At 48.8% G+C, this 14902-nt stretch overlaps 1 protein-coding gene across 2 annotated transcripts; it reads right to left on the bottom strand.

Moving 5' to 3' along the window:
• Window positions 1-3177: 3177 nt before the first annotated feature.
• Window positions 3178-13698, bottom strand: LOC101941199 (cell surface glycoprotein CD200 receptor 1-A-like). 2 transcript variants are annotated; one of them, XM_065573644.1, is made up of 6 exons: window positions 13403-13698; window positions 10053-10367; window positions 8364-8603; window positions 7011-7104; window positions 5918-5969; window positions 3178-3274 (listed from the first exon to the last, which is right to left on the bottom strand). In XM_065573644.1, the coding sequence occupies exons 1-5, from the start codon at window positions 13470-13472 to the stop codon at window positions 5957-5959; spliced, it is 732 nt and encodes a 243-aa protein (XP_065429716.1). In that variant the 5' UTR covers window positions 13473-13698; the 3' UTR covers window positions 3178-3274; window positions 5918-5956. The 2 variants fall into 2 exon arrangements, with proteins under 2 accessions (XP_065429716.1, XP_065429711.1); XM_065573639.1 differs by lacking the exon at window positions 3178-3274 and having other exon boundaries at window positions 4447-5969.
• Between the last annotated feature and the right edge of the window lie 1204 nt (window positions 13699-14902).

Raw genomic sequence — 14902 nt, forward strand, 5'->3', positions numbered from 1 at the left:
GCTCCTACAACATCTGGGACAGCGGACGGAGATTGAGGAGTGGGGTAGCTCTTCCATTGGAGGAAAGGTTTGCATCAAGGGCTATTTACAGCAGCTTGGAAAGGAGACCAATAGAGAGCCATGTTTCTCTCAACCAGGAGGGTCACTAAAGGCTATCGGGGGATCATAAGATGTGGAAAATTGTATTACAGTCTAAAGCAGGGGTGGGCAAACTTTTTGGCCCGAGGGCCACATCAGGGTTGCGCAAGTGTTTGGAAGGCTGGGTAGGGAAGGCTGTGCCTCCCCAAACAGCCTGGCCTCTGCCTCCTCCCACTTCCCGCCCCCTGACTGCCCCGCTCAGAAACCCCGACCCATCCAATGCCCCCTTGTTCCTTGTCCCCTGACTGCCCCCTCCTGGGACCCCTGCCCCCTATCTAACCCCCCTGCTCCGTGTCCGCTGACTGCCCTGACCCCTATCCACACCCCCGCCCCCAACAGCCCCCCCGGGACTCCGACCCCTTATCCACCTGCCCTCTGCTTCTCGTCCCCTGACCACCCCCTCCTGGAACTCCCCGCTCCTAACTGCCCCCTGGAATCCCACCCCCTTATTCAACCCTCCCTGTTCCCTGACTGCCCTCCTGACCCCTATCCACATCCCCGCCCCATGACAGGCCCCCCGGGACTCCCACTCTCAACCCTCCCTGTTCCCCATCCCCTGACCACCCCCCAGAACCTCTGCCCCATCCAACCACCCCCTCCTCCCTGACTGCCCCCCAGAACCCCACGCTCCCTTACCCAACCCCCCCGCTCCCCGCCCCCTTACCAGCAGCAGGAGCTTGCAGCGATGACACCCGGCCAGACGAGCTGCACTCCCCACACTACAAAGCAGGAATGGCGGGCCAGAGCGCAGCCCGCACGGCAGCGTGGCTGCAGGGGAGGGAGGAAAGCGGGGGAGGGGCCGGGAGCTCAGGTGCCGGGGACAAGGCCGGGCAGGACGGTTCCACGGGCCGGATGTGGCCCGTGGCCCATAGTTTGCCCACATCTGGTCAAAAGCAAAGAAAATCCGACCCCCCCATCCCCATGGCCTGCACACCCTTACAAGGTCAGGTGGCCTCTGTCAACCTCTCAATAAGTACACACAAACACATCATACAGGCTTAGCATTAATACATTTTTTTATTCTTACTGTTATAGTAAAGTAAGGAGGTCATGAAATTTTTTGACTTCAAATAAGGGCTCACCCACCCAATAAAGTTGAGAAACGCTGGCAGAGGACAACTGTCTTGTCCTATTTACCTCTGTCCATAACACATGGAAAAGAGGCACTTTGATGAAATTAAAAGATAACACGTTTGAAATGGATAAACTCATTTTTATATGAGGTAAATTAACCTGGTGCTGCAATTATACTTAGACAAAATAGCTGGGTTTCAGTATATACCGTATATACTCGATCATAAGCCGGTTCGTTTATAAGCCGACCCCCCCAAGATGGATAAGTAAAAATGGAAAATTTTTATGACCCGTTCATAAGCTGACCCTATAATTCAGAGGTCAGCAAACTTTGGCTCCCGGACCATCAGGATAAGCCGCTGGCGGGCCGAGATGGTTTGTCTACCTTGAGCGTCCGCAGGCACGGAGGTAAACCTAAGTAAACAAAGTGTCCCGGCGCGCCAGCTGCTTACCCTGACGGGCCAGGACAGCAACTGGTGGGGAATTTTTTTGTGGGGGAGAAACTGGGGTTCAGGGGAGTAACCCCTGTGACACCCGCCACATGACCCCACCCCTAGCCTGCGACCCCCACACTCTCCCCATCCCATCCCATCCCTTCCCACCTTATCTGGGGAGGGCCAGGGGAGGATGTCTCTGGCCTGGTTGGAGCTGCTCCAGCAGGCTCGGCAGCATGGCTGCAACCTGCTCCGGCAGGCCAGACCGGGCGGGCGGGCGGCCACAGCCTGGTGTGGGGGGCGGGGCCGAGCGGCACGGCTGCAGCCTGCCAGCCCCAGAGCTGCAGCTGCTTCGGAGGCTGGGGGGAGAGCAGCGTGGCCAGAAGCGGAGAGACTCTGGCTCCGCCTCTTCCCTTCTGGCTCTGCTGGCTGTGCTGCCTCTCCTTGCTCCCTCTGTTGGGGGAGGGGCTGTGTCCCACCTCTCCCTCTCTATACCCATTCATAAGCCGACCCCCGTCTCTGGTGCTTCCCTTTTTTATGAAAAAAATATGGCTTATGAATGAGTATATACGATAATTGAAACCACCCTCTACAATTAATACTAGCTAAAATAAATATTACAAGGGCCAGCAAGCCTTATGCTTCAAGATAAACTGAGTACCAGCTGAGATCAGGAAGAAATTACCCTGGCTTGGTCCATTTTTGCATAATCCCAGTTGACGCATTATTGTTTTTTTGCATCTTTTCCTAAAACATTTGGCATTGGCCATTGTTAGAAACAGATTAATGGAGTGGCTGGACCATTATGCTATTGCAGTATGTTAATGCCTGTGCTCCCTGAAGGAGGAGATTCCACCAGGAGAAGACTCATGAGAATGACTTGTAAGAATGTTTGGAAAACATTTTGTGTTCAGTGGGAGACCTGACAAGTTATTCAGTGTGTGAACCATCCTCCTACCCAATGGACCTACTCAATAGAGAGTGTTTCTTCTCAGGATTGGGAGGATAAGGAGATGCTCTGTTGATCTCCCATCCCATGTGATCTATCATCTAATGACCAATGCCCTTACTATTACAGTAGACTTGCAGTTGGTCAGTGGGTGTTTCCCTCGTCCTCCCCCTCCCAAAGTGACACAGAACTAATGCCTAAAAGCGAATGTCAGATGTTTGGATTGCTGAAGTCAGGACAGCCAGTGGGGACCTGTGAGCACAAGAGCTGTCCATGGTGAAACCAATGGCAGCAGATCACTCTGGCCTTCACAGTGCTACTCAATTCCCAGGATGGGGACAAAAAGGGAAAGAGGAAATGAGAGGAATTGATCAGCAGGCAGATATGTTTGGAGGCACCCAGTGGCTATGCAGATCCTTGCTTCCCAGAATCCCATGAGGAAGTGTTTGGTGATGGAGATCCTCTTCTGGAAGGAATCCAGTATCATTAATCTTCCCTGCAACCTGTTCCCCTTCTTCACACAGGTGGTGAGTCGGGCACAGCTGGATTCTCACGTTGCTGACTGGAGCCGTGGTGGGAGGTCTTCACTCACTGTCACTTCATACACTGTGTTGTAGATCATGTTTTCCTTCTGCACGTAGCTGGCATAGGGCTCCAACTCCTGCTGCTCTCTACTATCCTAGTGTGGAAGCAAAGCAAGGCCTAACAGGAATTGGAAGGGAATTTCAAATGCAAACAGTCTCTGTTAGCAAGAGTCAGGCTAACTGTAAGCTTAATAACGCAAAATTTGTAAAAGCAAAAATTGTGTAAAGCAAATAAAAAAAATGTGTAAAAAATTGTTGCAACCTTGTGTAAATAATGTGTAGCCAACATGGTAAACTAAAGTCTAAATAAGTAAAAAAAAATAAAATATCAAAATGACCTATGTATAAACAAATGTAGCTGTTGCTTATTATTGTCTGTAACAAAAGGTATAAATGCTTGCTGTAATTGTTTACCTAAAAAAAAACCTGCCTAAAAAAGAAGACCCTGTGTCCTAGTGCACTCTCTCCCTCTATGAAATTGCTTAAAAAAATAAAGTATCTAACTTTGCTGTACCCAACCAAAAAAGTAAAAACTCTGTTATTCTCCAACACTAGTAAATCAAAGGCAATAACCATGAGCACCAGGACTGTTTGGAAATAAAGTTCTTTCTGGACTCTTAAAAAGTGTGAACTGAGCAACATGTTTCCCCTCCCCTAAATGTAAGAAACAAAGGGAGCAGGGCTTCACTGATATCTGAATGATCACAGGCTGATGCTATGGAAACAGTTGATGGCATGTCTGCCTTACAGATAGAGCTATCAAGAGGCAGCATGGTCTAGTACAGGGGTCGGCAACCTTTCAGAAGTGGTGTGCCGAGTCTTCATTTATTCACTCTAATTTAAGGTAATACATTTTAACGTTTTTAGAAGGTCTCTTTCTATAAGTCTATATTATATAACTAAACTATTGTATGTAAAGTAAACAAGGTTTTCAAAATGTTTAAGAAGCATCATTTAAAATTAAATTAAAATGCTGATCTTAGGCCACCAGCCTGCTCAGCTCACTGCCAGCCTGGGGTTCTGTTCACCTAGGCCGGCAGAGGGCTGATCAGGGCCTGCGGCTGGGACCCCAGACCTGGCGGGGGGGTGTTTCAGGGGTCAAGGCAGAGGGCTGGGGGAAGGGGTTCAGGGCAGAGGGCTGGAGTGTGTGTGGGGAGGGGGTTCAGAGATCAGGGCAGAGGGCTGGGGGGGGTGCAGGGCAGAAGGCTGGGTGTGTGGGGAGTCAGGGGGGTTCATGGCAGAAGGCTGAGTGTGTGTGTGGGGGGGTTCATGGCAGAGGGATGGGGCTGTGGGGGTGCAGGGCAGAAGGATGGGTGTGTGTTGGGGTGTGGGGGGTTCAGGGCAGACGGCTGGGGGTGTGTTGGGGTGGGGGGTTCAGGGCTGTGGGAGTGTGGAGGGTGCAGGGCAGAAGGCTGGGTGTGTGTTGGGGTGTGGGGGGTTCAGGGTAGATAGCTGGGGATATGGGGGTGCAGGGCAGAAGGCTGAGTGTGGGGGGGTTCAGGGCAGAGGGATGGGGCTGTGGGGGTGCAGGGCAGAGGGATGGGGTGCTCAGCTCGTGGGGCTGGAAGGGATATGCCCTGTTCCACCCACTTCCCCCAGGCTCCATCCCTACCTCTCTCTCCATCCCCTACAGAGCTGTGTGCATGCTGCCGTTCTTCCCCCTCCCCCTTGCTAGGGCCATCAGCTGATTGGCTAGGGAAGGAGAGGAGAAGGGGCCGGAAAGCACCACACTGGGTGAAGAAGCGGGGGAGAGGGGAAGCTTGGCTGCTGCAGAACCAAGCTTCTGTCTCCTGCCCTCACAGGGGAGAGTGGTGGGCGGGGGGGCTGAGTGGGGTTGAGGGCTGGGACCGCAGCAGGGAGCTGCATGCCACTCAAAATCGGCTCGCGTGCCGTGTTTGGCACGCGTGCTGTAGGTTGCCGACCCCTGGTCTAGTATCTAGCACAATGGAGTGGGGCTCAAAACTGGGATTGATGCCTGGTTCTGTCACTGACCTGCTGAGTGAACTGGAGACATTTACTTCACCTCTGTTTTCTCATCAATGCTCTGTCTCTTATCTATTTGGACTATAAGATCTTTGGGGACGGCCTCTCACTATGTCTTCGTACAATACTGAGCAAAATGGGGCCCTGATCTCAGTTGGTGCCTAGAGGTTCTATTGCAAACAAGTAACAAATAATAATAACCCAGGCTAAAGCTGCAAAATAAGATTAAGTTCCAATCTATGCTAATGAGGATTTCATGACGTGGCAGCAAAAACAATCAATCGTATTTAGGCTCCTAAATGCCCAAATGCCTTTTGAAAATGAGACTTGGGCTCCTCACATAGTTAGATGTTGCAGCGCTGAGGGCAGAAATGCCTAAATTTAGAGCAATAAGAAAAAATTTCAAAACAACCCCCTCCTCCAGCCACTTTGCTGTAAAACCACTAGGTGTATCACAGCTATACTCAGAACACTCTTCGGGGCATGATCAGGGGGAATTCTCAGAGCTGCTGCTTTTTGGGTTTGAGTCTTGACTGTGGCAGTGCACTACAGCGCATGTTACATGTTCCATGTTCTTGATATTCAGAGTGCAGACGGACTCTGTCCTGCTTTTGTCAAGCAACGGCTTGTGGAACAATTGCACCTGCAGAAAGCAGGGAGAGCCAAAAGCTTCCCTTAAAATATAACACTGTTCCCAGTTACTTTGGCAGCACATCTCAGATTTACTGACATCTGACTTACATCCTCTTCCTTACCTGCATGTTGTGTGTGGGAGCAGACTCAGGGATTTTGGATTAACAACAAATTCTGTGGAAGGGAAAAGAGGGGGGAAAAGACAGAAAAAAGTATAACAAATTCTACCTTCGGTGTTAGGTTGGGCCACTGAGACCGCACATCTTGGAGCAGGAGGGCCCTGGTTTTGAGAGAGTCTGTAATCCACAGCTAATGAACCCTGTCTTCCTCAAGTCATCAAGAAGGAGGCTAAATGTCATCTCTCAGATCCTTCACTGGGTGGCTCTTGACTCAGATGTTTTGATCTCCTGACTCTACATTTGTGAAGACCCTACTCCTGCCTGTGGGAGCCCCGAGCCCATTGGGAGAGCAGAATAGTGGAGGCAAGGTCCTCTGGATGGATAAGAGCTTTGCTCTGAGTAAGCTTTACTCTACATGAACTAATCCCCTTCTGAGGGAGGAGGAGGACATGAGGCTAAGCAGTTGGAGCTTGGACTAGTGGGGAGAGGAGCTGAGTGAGGGGTTCTCCTGGAATACCACCTACACCAGGAAAAGAATGTCCCAGTTACAAATTGTCTATATTTAAATACAATGCTCCCTGCTGTTTTACCCTGGCACTACATCCCTCTGACACGTTTAAGCAAGGTCTGATGGAACTGAAGAGTAGCTCCAGCCAGCAGCATCCCTCACGCAACAAAGGAATAAAGATTCTGCTGCTTGATTCAGCTTTATTAACCTTCTGACAGGACAGTCCTGCTCCGTTCTCCAGAGCTGGGTGACATCTGTCTGGTAGGGAAACTGATCTCCCAAAGTGCTGGCTCAAAGAAGCAGATTGAGAGATTCTGTAGTACGTAGAGAACAACTTTTACTTTGCCAGCTCTCCGTACTGACAGGAAGCTTCCCTGGAGTCAGGAGGTGGCATCTTGTGTGTCCCATGCCCACCCCCTCCACCAGTGTATCATTCACTTAGATACATTGTGCCTCTTTGTGCCACATCCTGTGTGACTGTGACAGAATCAGAGATGCTTGGATGTCATCTGATCTGATATCAAATAACACCTTAAGTTTCCTCTCAGCTCTAGACAAACTTATTCTTTTGGTCCATGTCATACATACCTGCCACAGTGGCGCTTACAGAAGAAAATGAAAACCAGAATGAAGAAGATGCCCAGGAGACCAGCACAGATGGTGAAACACTGAAGAAACATGTCTAATAAGAGAGAATCATGATTTTCTAAATAGAGAGAATCACCATTCAGTTATATTTCCTCGCTGATCAATTCCTTTATCGTGCCCACCTAATGATCACAAGGTGCTTTAAACATTAATTATACCTCACAGCCTGCCTGTAAGAAGGGGAAACTGAGACAAAGAGGTTAAATAGCTTGTCCAAGGTCATACCTGGAGATTTCAATCTGCAAACAGAACCCATATCTCCCAATGGCCACTCATGCACAATAACTACTAGATCATGTTGTTCTGAAGGACTCTGCATATCGCACCATTTAAGAAAAATTAGGAGTCTGGTGGCACCTTAAAGACTAACAAATTTATTTGGGCATAAGCTTTCATGGGTAAAAAACCCACACCATGCATCTGAAGAAGTGGGTTTTTTACCTACAAAAGCTTTTGCCCAAATAAATCTGTTAGTCTTTAAGGTGCCACCAGACTCCTCCTTGTTTTTGTGACTACAGACTACCACGGCTACCCCAATACTTGTCACCATTCAAGCTATCTCCTATATGACTTCAAAGCAAAAGAGCAAGGAGAATAAATAAAACAGTCCAGATAACAGCCATTTACCATTCAGATTACAAGACTATTACCCATTTTCAGGTGTCCAGACACTAGCATGTGCTCTCCTCCCCATCTCCTTTCACAGTCCTGGTGGCAGGATTTGTATTTGCATCCCAACACATTTTGTTTATGCTTCTCTTTCAGTTGAATGTCTTGTCCATACAAGCAAGTGACAATTGTGACTCAGGTCCCATCAATGCCTTCCCACTCCCAATAAAGTACCACAACCCTGACCTAGAGGGATCACCTCCAGGGAGGGAGTAGGATGGTTGAGTCTTCATGGCCCAGATCATGATGTCACACATGTCACTGACTCTTGGTCACTACCAAGCTGGGCCAAATGTGACCTGGTGATGTCACCGTGAAAGACTCCATAGCCATTGAACAGTCCCCTAACCGACCCAGTCCCCCAGGTTAGACATTTGTATGGAAAGGAGAAAAGAAAAAGGCCCCACTTCAGTCTTAAATTGTAGAGAGTATTTCTGCAGCTTTTATAGATTTCCTTCTCTAGACATTTTATGACGCAAACTGGAATGGTCGGCTGAATTCGCAAGGTCCCTGCCACACCCTCAATAGTCTCTCTAATATTTGTTGAAGCTGGTGAACCGAGGAGCACATAGTTTATCAGTTATGAATGAAGACTAAATAGAGAAAAGAGATGTGTTCTGTTACCTGATGTGCATTCCTTGGATTGGCTCGTGTTCCAAGCCGGATGAGAGACCAGGCAGGTGATACTAGTCTCTTTGGAGCTGTATATACTGAGCACAGTCACTGTCCCATCTGTGTGATTTTCAAGCTCAGTCCTGGGATCTCCAGTTGGGTCCCAAGAGACCTGTGCAGCTGGTTTCCCTGCAGCTGCCTTGCACACAGCGGTCCCTTTACTGTCACAGGTCAAGGTCACCGCAGGAGGGACTGCAGGACAGGAGAAAGAGTTGAAGTTAGTTTGCTGCACGTGGGATGGCAACTTTCCTCATTCCTATACAAGAAGAACATTGCAGAAAGGAGAATGGGAGTGAAGACAGTATTGCAATAAATAGCAAACACCTGCTACAGCAAAATAGATAACATGGAGTCCTTACAGCTCTTGAAATAGGGGTATCCCTTGGATGAGAGGGTGAGTGGAAACCTTAGGTGTACCATTTGGACTACCATAGATAATATCCCGAGACACAGCTTTGGGGAAATGAAGTACCCTCTCCTCACATGGCAATTTATCCGGGTTCAGTTTGAGACATATAAGCTCTCACACACCCTCCGCTGTCAAGTTGGAACATAAACAAAAGAAAAGAACCTGAATTCACTTCAGAACTAGAGACTGTTGAGAGCTAAAGTGGGAACTAGGAAAAACAGCCGAGAGGAGGAAGGCTGGGAACCACAATAAGCAAAGGTTCATGCCTGTAATGTAAGGCCTTTCCTTCAACTGTTTTGACCAGGGCCGGCTCCAGGCACCAGCTTACCAAGCAGGTGCTTGGGGCGGCCACTCCGGAGAGGGGCGGCAGGTCCAGCTGTTCGGCGGCAATTCGGCGGACGGGCCCTCACTCCTGCTCGGAGCGAAGGACCTCCCGCCGAATTGCCGTCGCAGATCGTGATCGCGGCTTTTTTTTGTTTGTTTGTTTGGCTGCTTGTTCCTAGTAAATAGCCTCTTTATGCCTGAGGCAGAAATGTTACGGGGTAGGATAGGAGGAACTGGATGTCCCAGGGGGTTGGTAATAGGCTCTATTAGCCTTTTACTTGTAGCTCATCAGTTCTAAACCAGATCAGGTTTGCAGTAATTGAAAGTCATTACTATCTGCTGTAGGTGAACTGAGCTGACCTCAGTCGTGGTGCTAACAGACTTGGTTTACACTCGCCAATGGGCATCCAGTCTCAGAAGAGAGACCATGGAACCACTGAACATGGGGGCACTGAACTATCATTATTTAGGCTCCTGACATCCATTGAAATCAGTGGAAGTTGGGAGTCTAAATACTTTTCAGGATCTGGGCCTAAATTAACTTTGTAAAAGCAGTTTCCTGGGGGAATGGCTTGGGCTGGGGGTGTTTGTACAAAAGCCCCTCTACCAAATAGCCAAAGATTGATATTAACATCAGGTAGAAAAATAGCTAATGGCCAACCTTTCCAGCCCTAGAAACCAGGAGAAAGGTTTGTGGCGGGAAAGGAGGACCAGAATGTAAAGAAGTTGGATGCGAGGAGAGACCAGAATGAATTCACATAAGGGGATTAACCCAGCAGACATCCTAAGCTCCTTCGTTTTTGGAGTTCTCTGAGCCTATATTCTCCACATTCTAAGAGGAGGGGAGGTTTATGTGTAAAGCATGAATCTGATCATGTAGACAAAGAACTTCACAACCTGTTACTTACCTAATACAGTCAGAGTGTAGGTTCGAATGAAAGTTCCATCGCTGGTAAAAGTTTCACAGGTATAACATCCCTCATCTGTGAGTGTCACTTGCCGTATCTGAAGTGCACTATCAGTATCAGGGCTAGATTTCCAATCCATTCTCTCACTGCAGTTTGTTCTGCCTGTCTTGTTCAGATCAGTTCTGTATGCCAGTTGGCAGTGATTTCCAGTCCTTGGTCTTATCTTCCATATTACTATTACCAGATCCACCCTTGAAATGTCACCACACGTCAGATTAACACTGGAACCAGCTATTTTATACACTCTGATGTTATCTAGAAAAGATGCAGGAAGAGAAGGACACTTGAAAAGCGTTAGAGCCCTGTTTCACTGGGGGTAACATCTCTAGTATTATATAATATTCATAGTAAGATCCCACCTCTGCAGATACTAGACCCATCTCCTTGTGTCCATAGCTTTAAACGGTGACCAATAACCTGACAGTTGGTTTAGCCACAGTCCATAGGATTAACCTGCCAGTTTCAGTATAAAGAATTATTGCAGAGTGGAGCCTGACTGAGACGCAGGACACACCCATACTGGAGGAGCTCCTGGGGTAACTTTCTTTTTTTCTTCTTGTTTTGTCAGCAATTGTGAGGCAAATGAATGATGGGGAGGAGTAACATTAGCAGTGCAACTGTTCTGTACTGCTCTTGACGTAAGCACAAATCAGGAAAAGTCGGACATTTCTGAGCCACTTCCTGCTGCTCCAGCCACAATGGGAGTTAAGCTACCACCTTGGATTAGCTGGAACTCAGCAGAATCAGAAAATCCTTGCAGGAGCTGTATGCTAAAGATCGGTGTATACGTAAAACGTATACAGCTATGCCAGATAAGGGTGTGATTTTTTGTTTTTTTTACCAATATAGCTGTGCCAGTGTAAGTCCTACTGTAGATGCAGTTATCCTGGAAAAACAGTCCAACTTTGAAAATAGTTTCTATTCAACATATCTTTCTTTCTCTACCTTCCCGAGGCCAAATTGTGCCCTGCTACACTGGAGTAAATCTGAATTAGGTCCTTTGATTTTAATGGCGTTATGCCAGATTTACATTGATGTTATTGAGAACCAAATTTGAATGTTTGTATTTGATATTTATCTGGTCACTTCTCTGACAAGAATGAATTTCTACTCCTCTTAGGCCTGCAAAGCCCATACAGACACAGGAGAGCGAGCTGGGGTCTATTCTGCCTCACTGAGCATTGACAAAACTCTCAGTCAAGTTCCAGTGAAATAGTCTTTACTATCAGTGGTGGAGTAAGAGGAACAAAGAACCCAGCTGCATTTTCAGATCACAGGTGAAATTTGTGGAGTTGGCAGTTAGAAAAATCCTATGACTGCTAAGCTGAGCAAATTTGTCCTGCAATTGCTGAGAACAAATAGGGAACTCCCCTCCCCCCATCTCTTTTTAGAGTTACTAGTCTGGATATAAAATCCATATGAAGTCCAGTACAACTTATTTTCATGGCTGAATCCTCAGCATCACTAACCCCTGGCCTGGGGGGCTTTAGATGTGAGTTAGTGACATGCCAATGGAAGGAGGAGTCTAGTAGGTGGATCTCTAACCAAACCCACCCCTTGTATAGTAGGGATGCAGCAGGCCTTGATGCTGCTAAGACCATGGGCTGCAGTCCTACCCATAGAGCCGTAAAACCTGCGGATCCCATTCTCTCACCCCATGAAGATTCTCTATGCAAAACTATTCACTTTGATTTTAAACTTCTTGGGGCAGGGACCATCTCCTTTGTTGTGTGTTTGTCCAGTGCCTAGCATGGTGAGGCCCTGCTCCATGACTGGGACACCTAGGTGCCACCATAATACAAATAATGATGAATAATAATGAGATTTTTGGGCAGGATGAGAGGATTCAGCCCCAAGTATAGAGTTAACTTCTCCTTCCCAATCTCTCACAGGGTGATGGATGTCTCAGTGCTCTGAGTTCTGCCAGTACTGTGCAGCACCAGGCCACCCTCTATTTCCTCATCACTTAGTGATGGCCATTCAGTCAGGAAATACATTAGCAGTAGGGAGGTTTGGATTTTGTGCAATCTGGAAATCTTGATTCTTGCCAGCGATTGAATGGTTTTCTTGACTGGGCTCAGTATCAGATCTGGTGGAATTTCTTGCCTGAGAACCTTTGTATAAGGAAACCTGACTGCAGGGGCTGCAGCGAACCCAGTCAGAGAAATGGCTCAGCAGGGGAGGGTGCCTAGGGGACGGAGCAGCCTCGCGCTCCCTGGGGGCAGGATCCAGGGTGGGGAGGCGGGTGGGGGCAGGTGAAGAGAGTGCTAAGCCCCTGCCCGGGGGGCTGCTGTGGAGCCTGCAGGGTCCTGGTGTGAACAGGCTGGAAATCACTTCTTCCCCCCACCCTCCCGCTACTCCGCTGAGGGGTTTCTCCGTGCCAGTGCTGTGTGGGGTTTTGGCACACACAGGGCTTGTCTCCTCCTGGCCAGTGCCCTGGGGCCGGAGATTCTGGGTTATGCTGGGGCGCCGGCCCAGCCAGAGGCAGTGGGGGAAGGAAGGCGCCTGCTAGCCAGTCTGTTGGTGAGCTCAGCGCTCCAACCAGGGGCTGGTTCTCCGCACAGCGCTGGGAGCAGGACGTGCCCCACCGGGGGGGGGGGGAGTGGAGGAGCAGCGGGGCTGGGGTGTGTGTATGAAGGGACAAATCAGGGAGAGGACAGCAAGATGGGGACCACGTAAAGGGCCAATGGGTGGGCACCAGAGGTGACACGTAACCAGCCGCCACCTGGCATCTGCCTGCAACTTACCAGCCACCACAGCGTGCAGCCAGTGCTGGCCAGAAACGGGACAGGGGGCTGGGAGCCAGCACGCACTGAGGGCTGCACTGATGGACCAGCTCGGGGAGTGGCTGGCCCTGCAGCTTTGCCCCGCCACCAGCCTTACACACTCACCCTATTGTTAGCCACTGGAGCCCCCACTCACCGTTGGTGGGTGGGCAGCTGTCAAGCAGCGATTCGGCCAGCAGCAGGACCCACCAGTACTGATGGGGGGCAGAGTGGGAGGAGAGACAGAAAAATTCAGGACACCTGCAGAAGGGCTTAAATATGGGACTGTCCCTTTAAAAACGGGACATCTGGTGACCCTACTAGTGACAACAGGCCTCGTGATCACAGGCAGATGTAGTGGATGAAGAGCAGGTCTAAGATGCCACTAACAATACATAATTGACTGCATCCTTTAATGAAAGCAGCACTGATAGGTACAGCATTTATGTGAAGGAAACATCTTAGCACATTCCCCTTGCCTCTATCCACAGCAGCTGCTTGGTCCCAAAGAGAAGTCCAACTTACCCATTGGTATCATGGCCACAGTGACAGTGAGCAGAACGAAGGTACAAAAAGTCTTCCCAACACAATTCATGTCAGCTTTTGCTTTAATCGCTCACACAGCTCGCTCGCTATATCCACCCTGTTGTAAGCCCAGCTGCAGATGTGGGGAGCTTCCCTCTGTGACAGCGTGTCCTTGCCAGCCAGTGTCTCTGTTCCCTCGTCCACTTCCCCACCTCTTCTCCACCCCAACTCCGCCTGCTCCTGACTGATTAGCTCCTTGGAGGTGGAGAGGCTCCTTCCTCTGCCTTTTCATAGCACTAGGCTTCCTGCGCTGAGACCCAAAGCGAACATCGAGGAAACAGATTGAGCAGCTCTGCCTTCCGTTCATTGGCTCTCCTCGCAGTGCTGATGTGTGAAGATAATCTCCACAGCAGAGCTCAGAATGGAGTAAAAATGAAGTATATTCTTCAAGCCTGGACTTACTGTCAGAGAGGGAATCTTAATAGTGGGGAGTTGGAGCATCCAGTAATAACAGTGCACTCAGCGCTTCACAGATAAGAAAAGTTCCGTTCCTGAAGGGCTTCCACTCTAAGACCTTCTCTACAAAGACCTCTTTTAACAATTGCCCCGCAGGAGGGGCTCTGTCCCTGTTAGGATCAGGGCCTTAATCCTGCTCTTAAACAAAGAGGCATACTCAGACCTCAGAGAAGAGAATGTGTAGTGAGGGGGGAAAAAGTCTATATTTTACTTAGCTTTGGACACAAGTTCTTTAGAAACACTCAATGTCCTTTAACTATACCATTCATTATTTTGTATATACGTATCTGTATTATATTCCATCTTGATCATCTCCTTTGAAGTAAACAGTCCCAGTCTTTCTTCACACATATGTCTCTAATCATTTTTGCCATCTGCCTCTGTCCCGTTTCTAATTCTGCTGTATCCTCAGGGGACCAGAACTGAGCACAGTACTGCATAGGAGGACATACCATTGTTTTATAATATTTTCTTTTCCATCCCTTCTACGTTTTAACATTATTATTATTATTATTATTATTTTTTGCTTTTTAGACCTCCCCATAAACAAAGGGCCTGGGAAGCAAAACACAAAATGATTGAGGTGGGACTTATGTTTTCTCTTGTTTCTGCATCCCAGAGAATGGAGATGCTTTTGTCTTTTCTCAGCCAGAGACTGGCGTGTCTGTTACACCAGAGAACTTGGCCTCTTTTACAGAGGAGGTGAGGAGAGCTGTACATCTGGGAGGAGCAAGGAGGGGGGGTGTAGAAGCCAAGGTGAGAGAGGATCAGGGCCTGGATAAGTTGGATGGAGGAGGACAGATGGAATTTGCAGATCATGCAGAGGGGAAAATTTAGAGGATTTATTGACCTCATGAATGTTGGGAAACCGGAAGGGTGGGAGTGGGGAGTTGATTGTGATGCTGAGACAACGCAGAGATTGGAGGTGTTGGCAGCTGGGCTAGGGAATGGGGAAGAAGAGGGAAAGGTCTGGCAGGAAATGGG

This window comes from Chrysemys picta, chromosome 1 (genome assembly GCF_011386835.1).
Source record: "Chrysemys picta bellii isolate R12L10 chromosome 1, ASM1138683v2, whole genome shotgun sequence".
NCBI classification, from domain to species: domain Eukaryota; kingdom Metazoa; phylum Chordata; order Testudines; family Emydidae; genus Chrysemys; species Chrysemys picta.

What these genes read in the sequence shown, in the direction of transcription:
- LOC101941199 (XM_065573644.1), bottom strand. Translation starts at nt 13,472, where the DNA reads ATGAATTGTGTTGGGAAGACTTTTTGTACCTTCGTTCTGCTCACTGTC. An exon ending in TGTGGCCATGATACCAATGG is followed by an intron (nt 10,368 to 13,402) that starts GTAAGTTGGACT and finishes CATCTTTTCTAG; the next exon opens with ATAACATCAGAGTGTATAAA. An exon ending in ATCCAAGGAATGCACATCAG is followed by an intron (nt 7,105 to 8,363) that starts GTAACAGAACAC and finishes CTCTCTTATTAG; the next exon opens with ACATGTTTCTTCAGTGTTTC.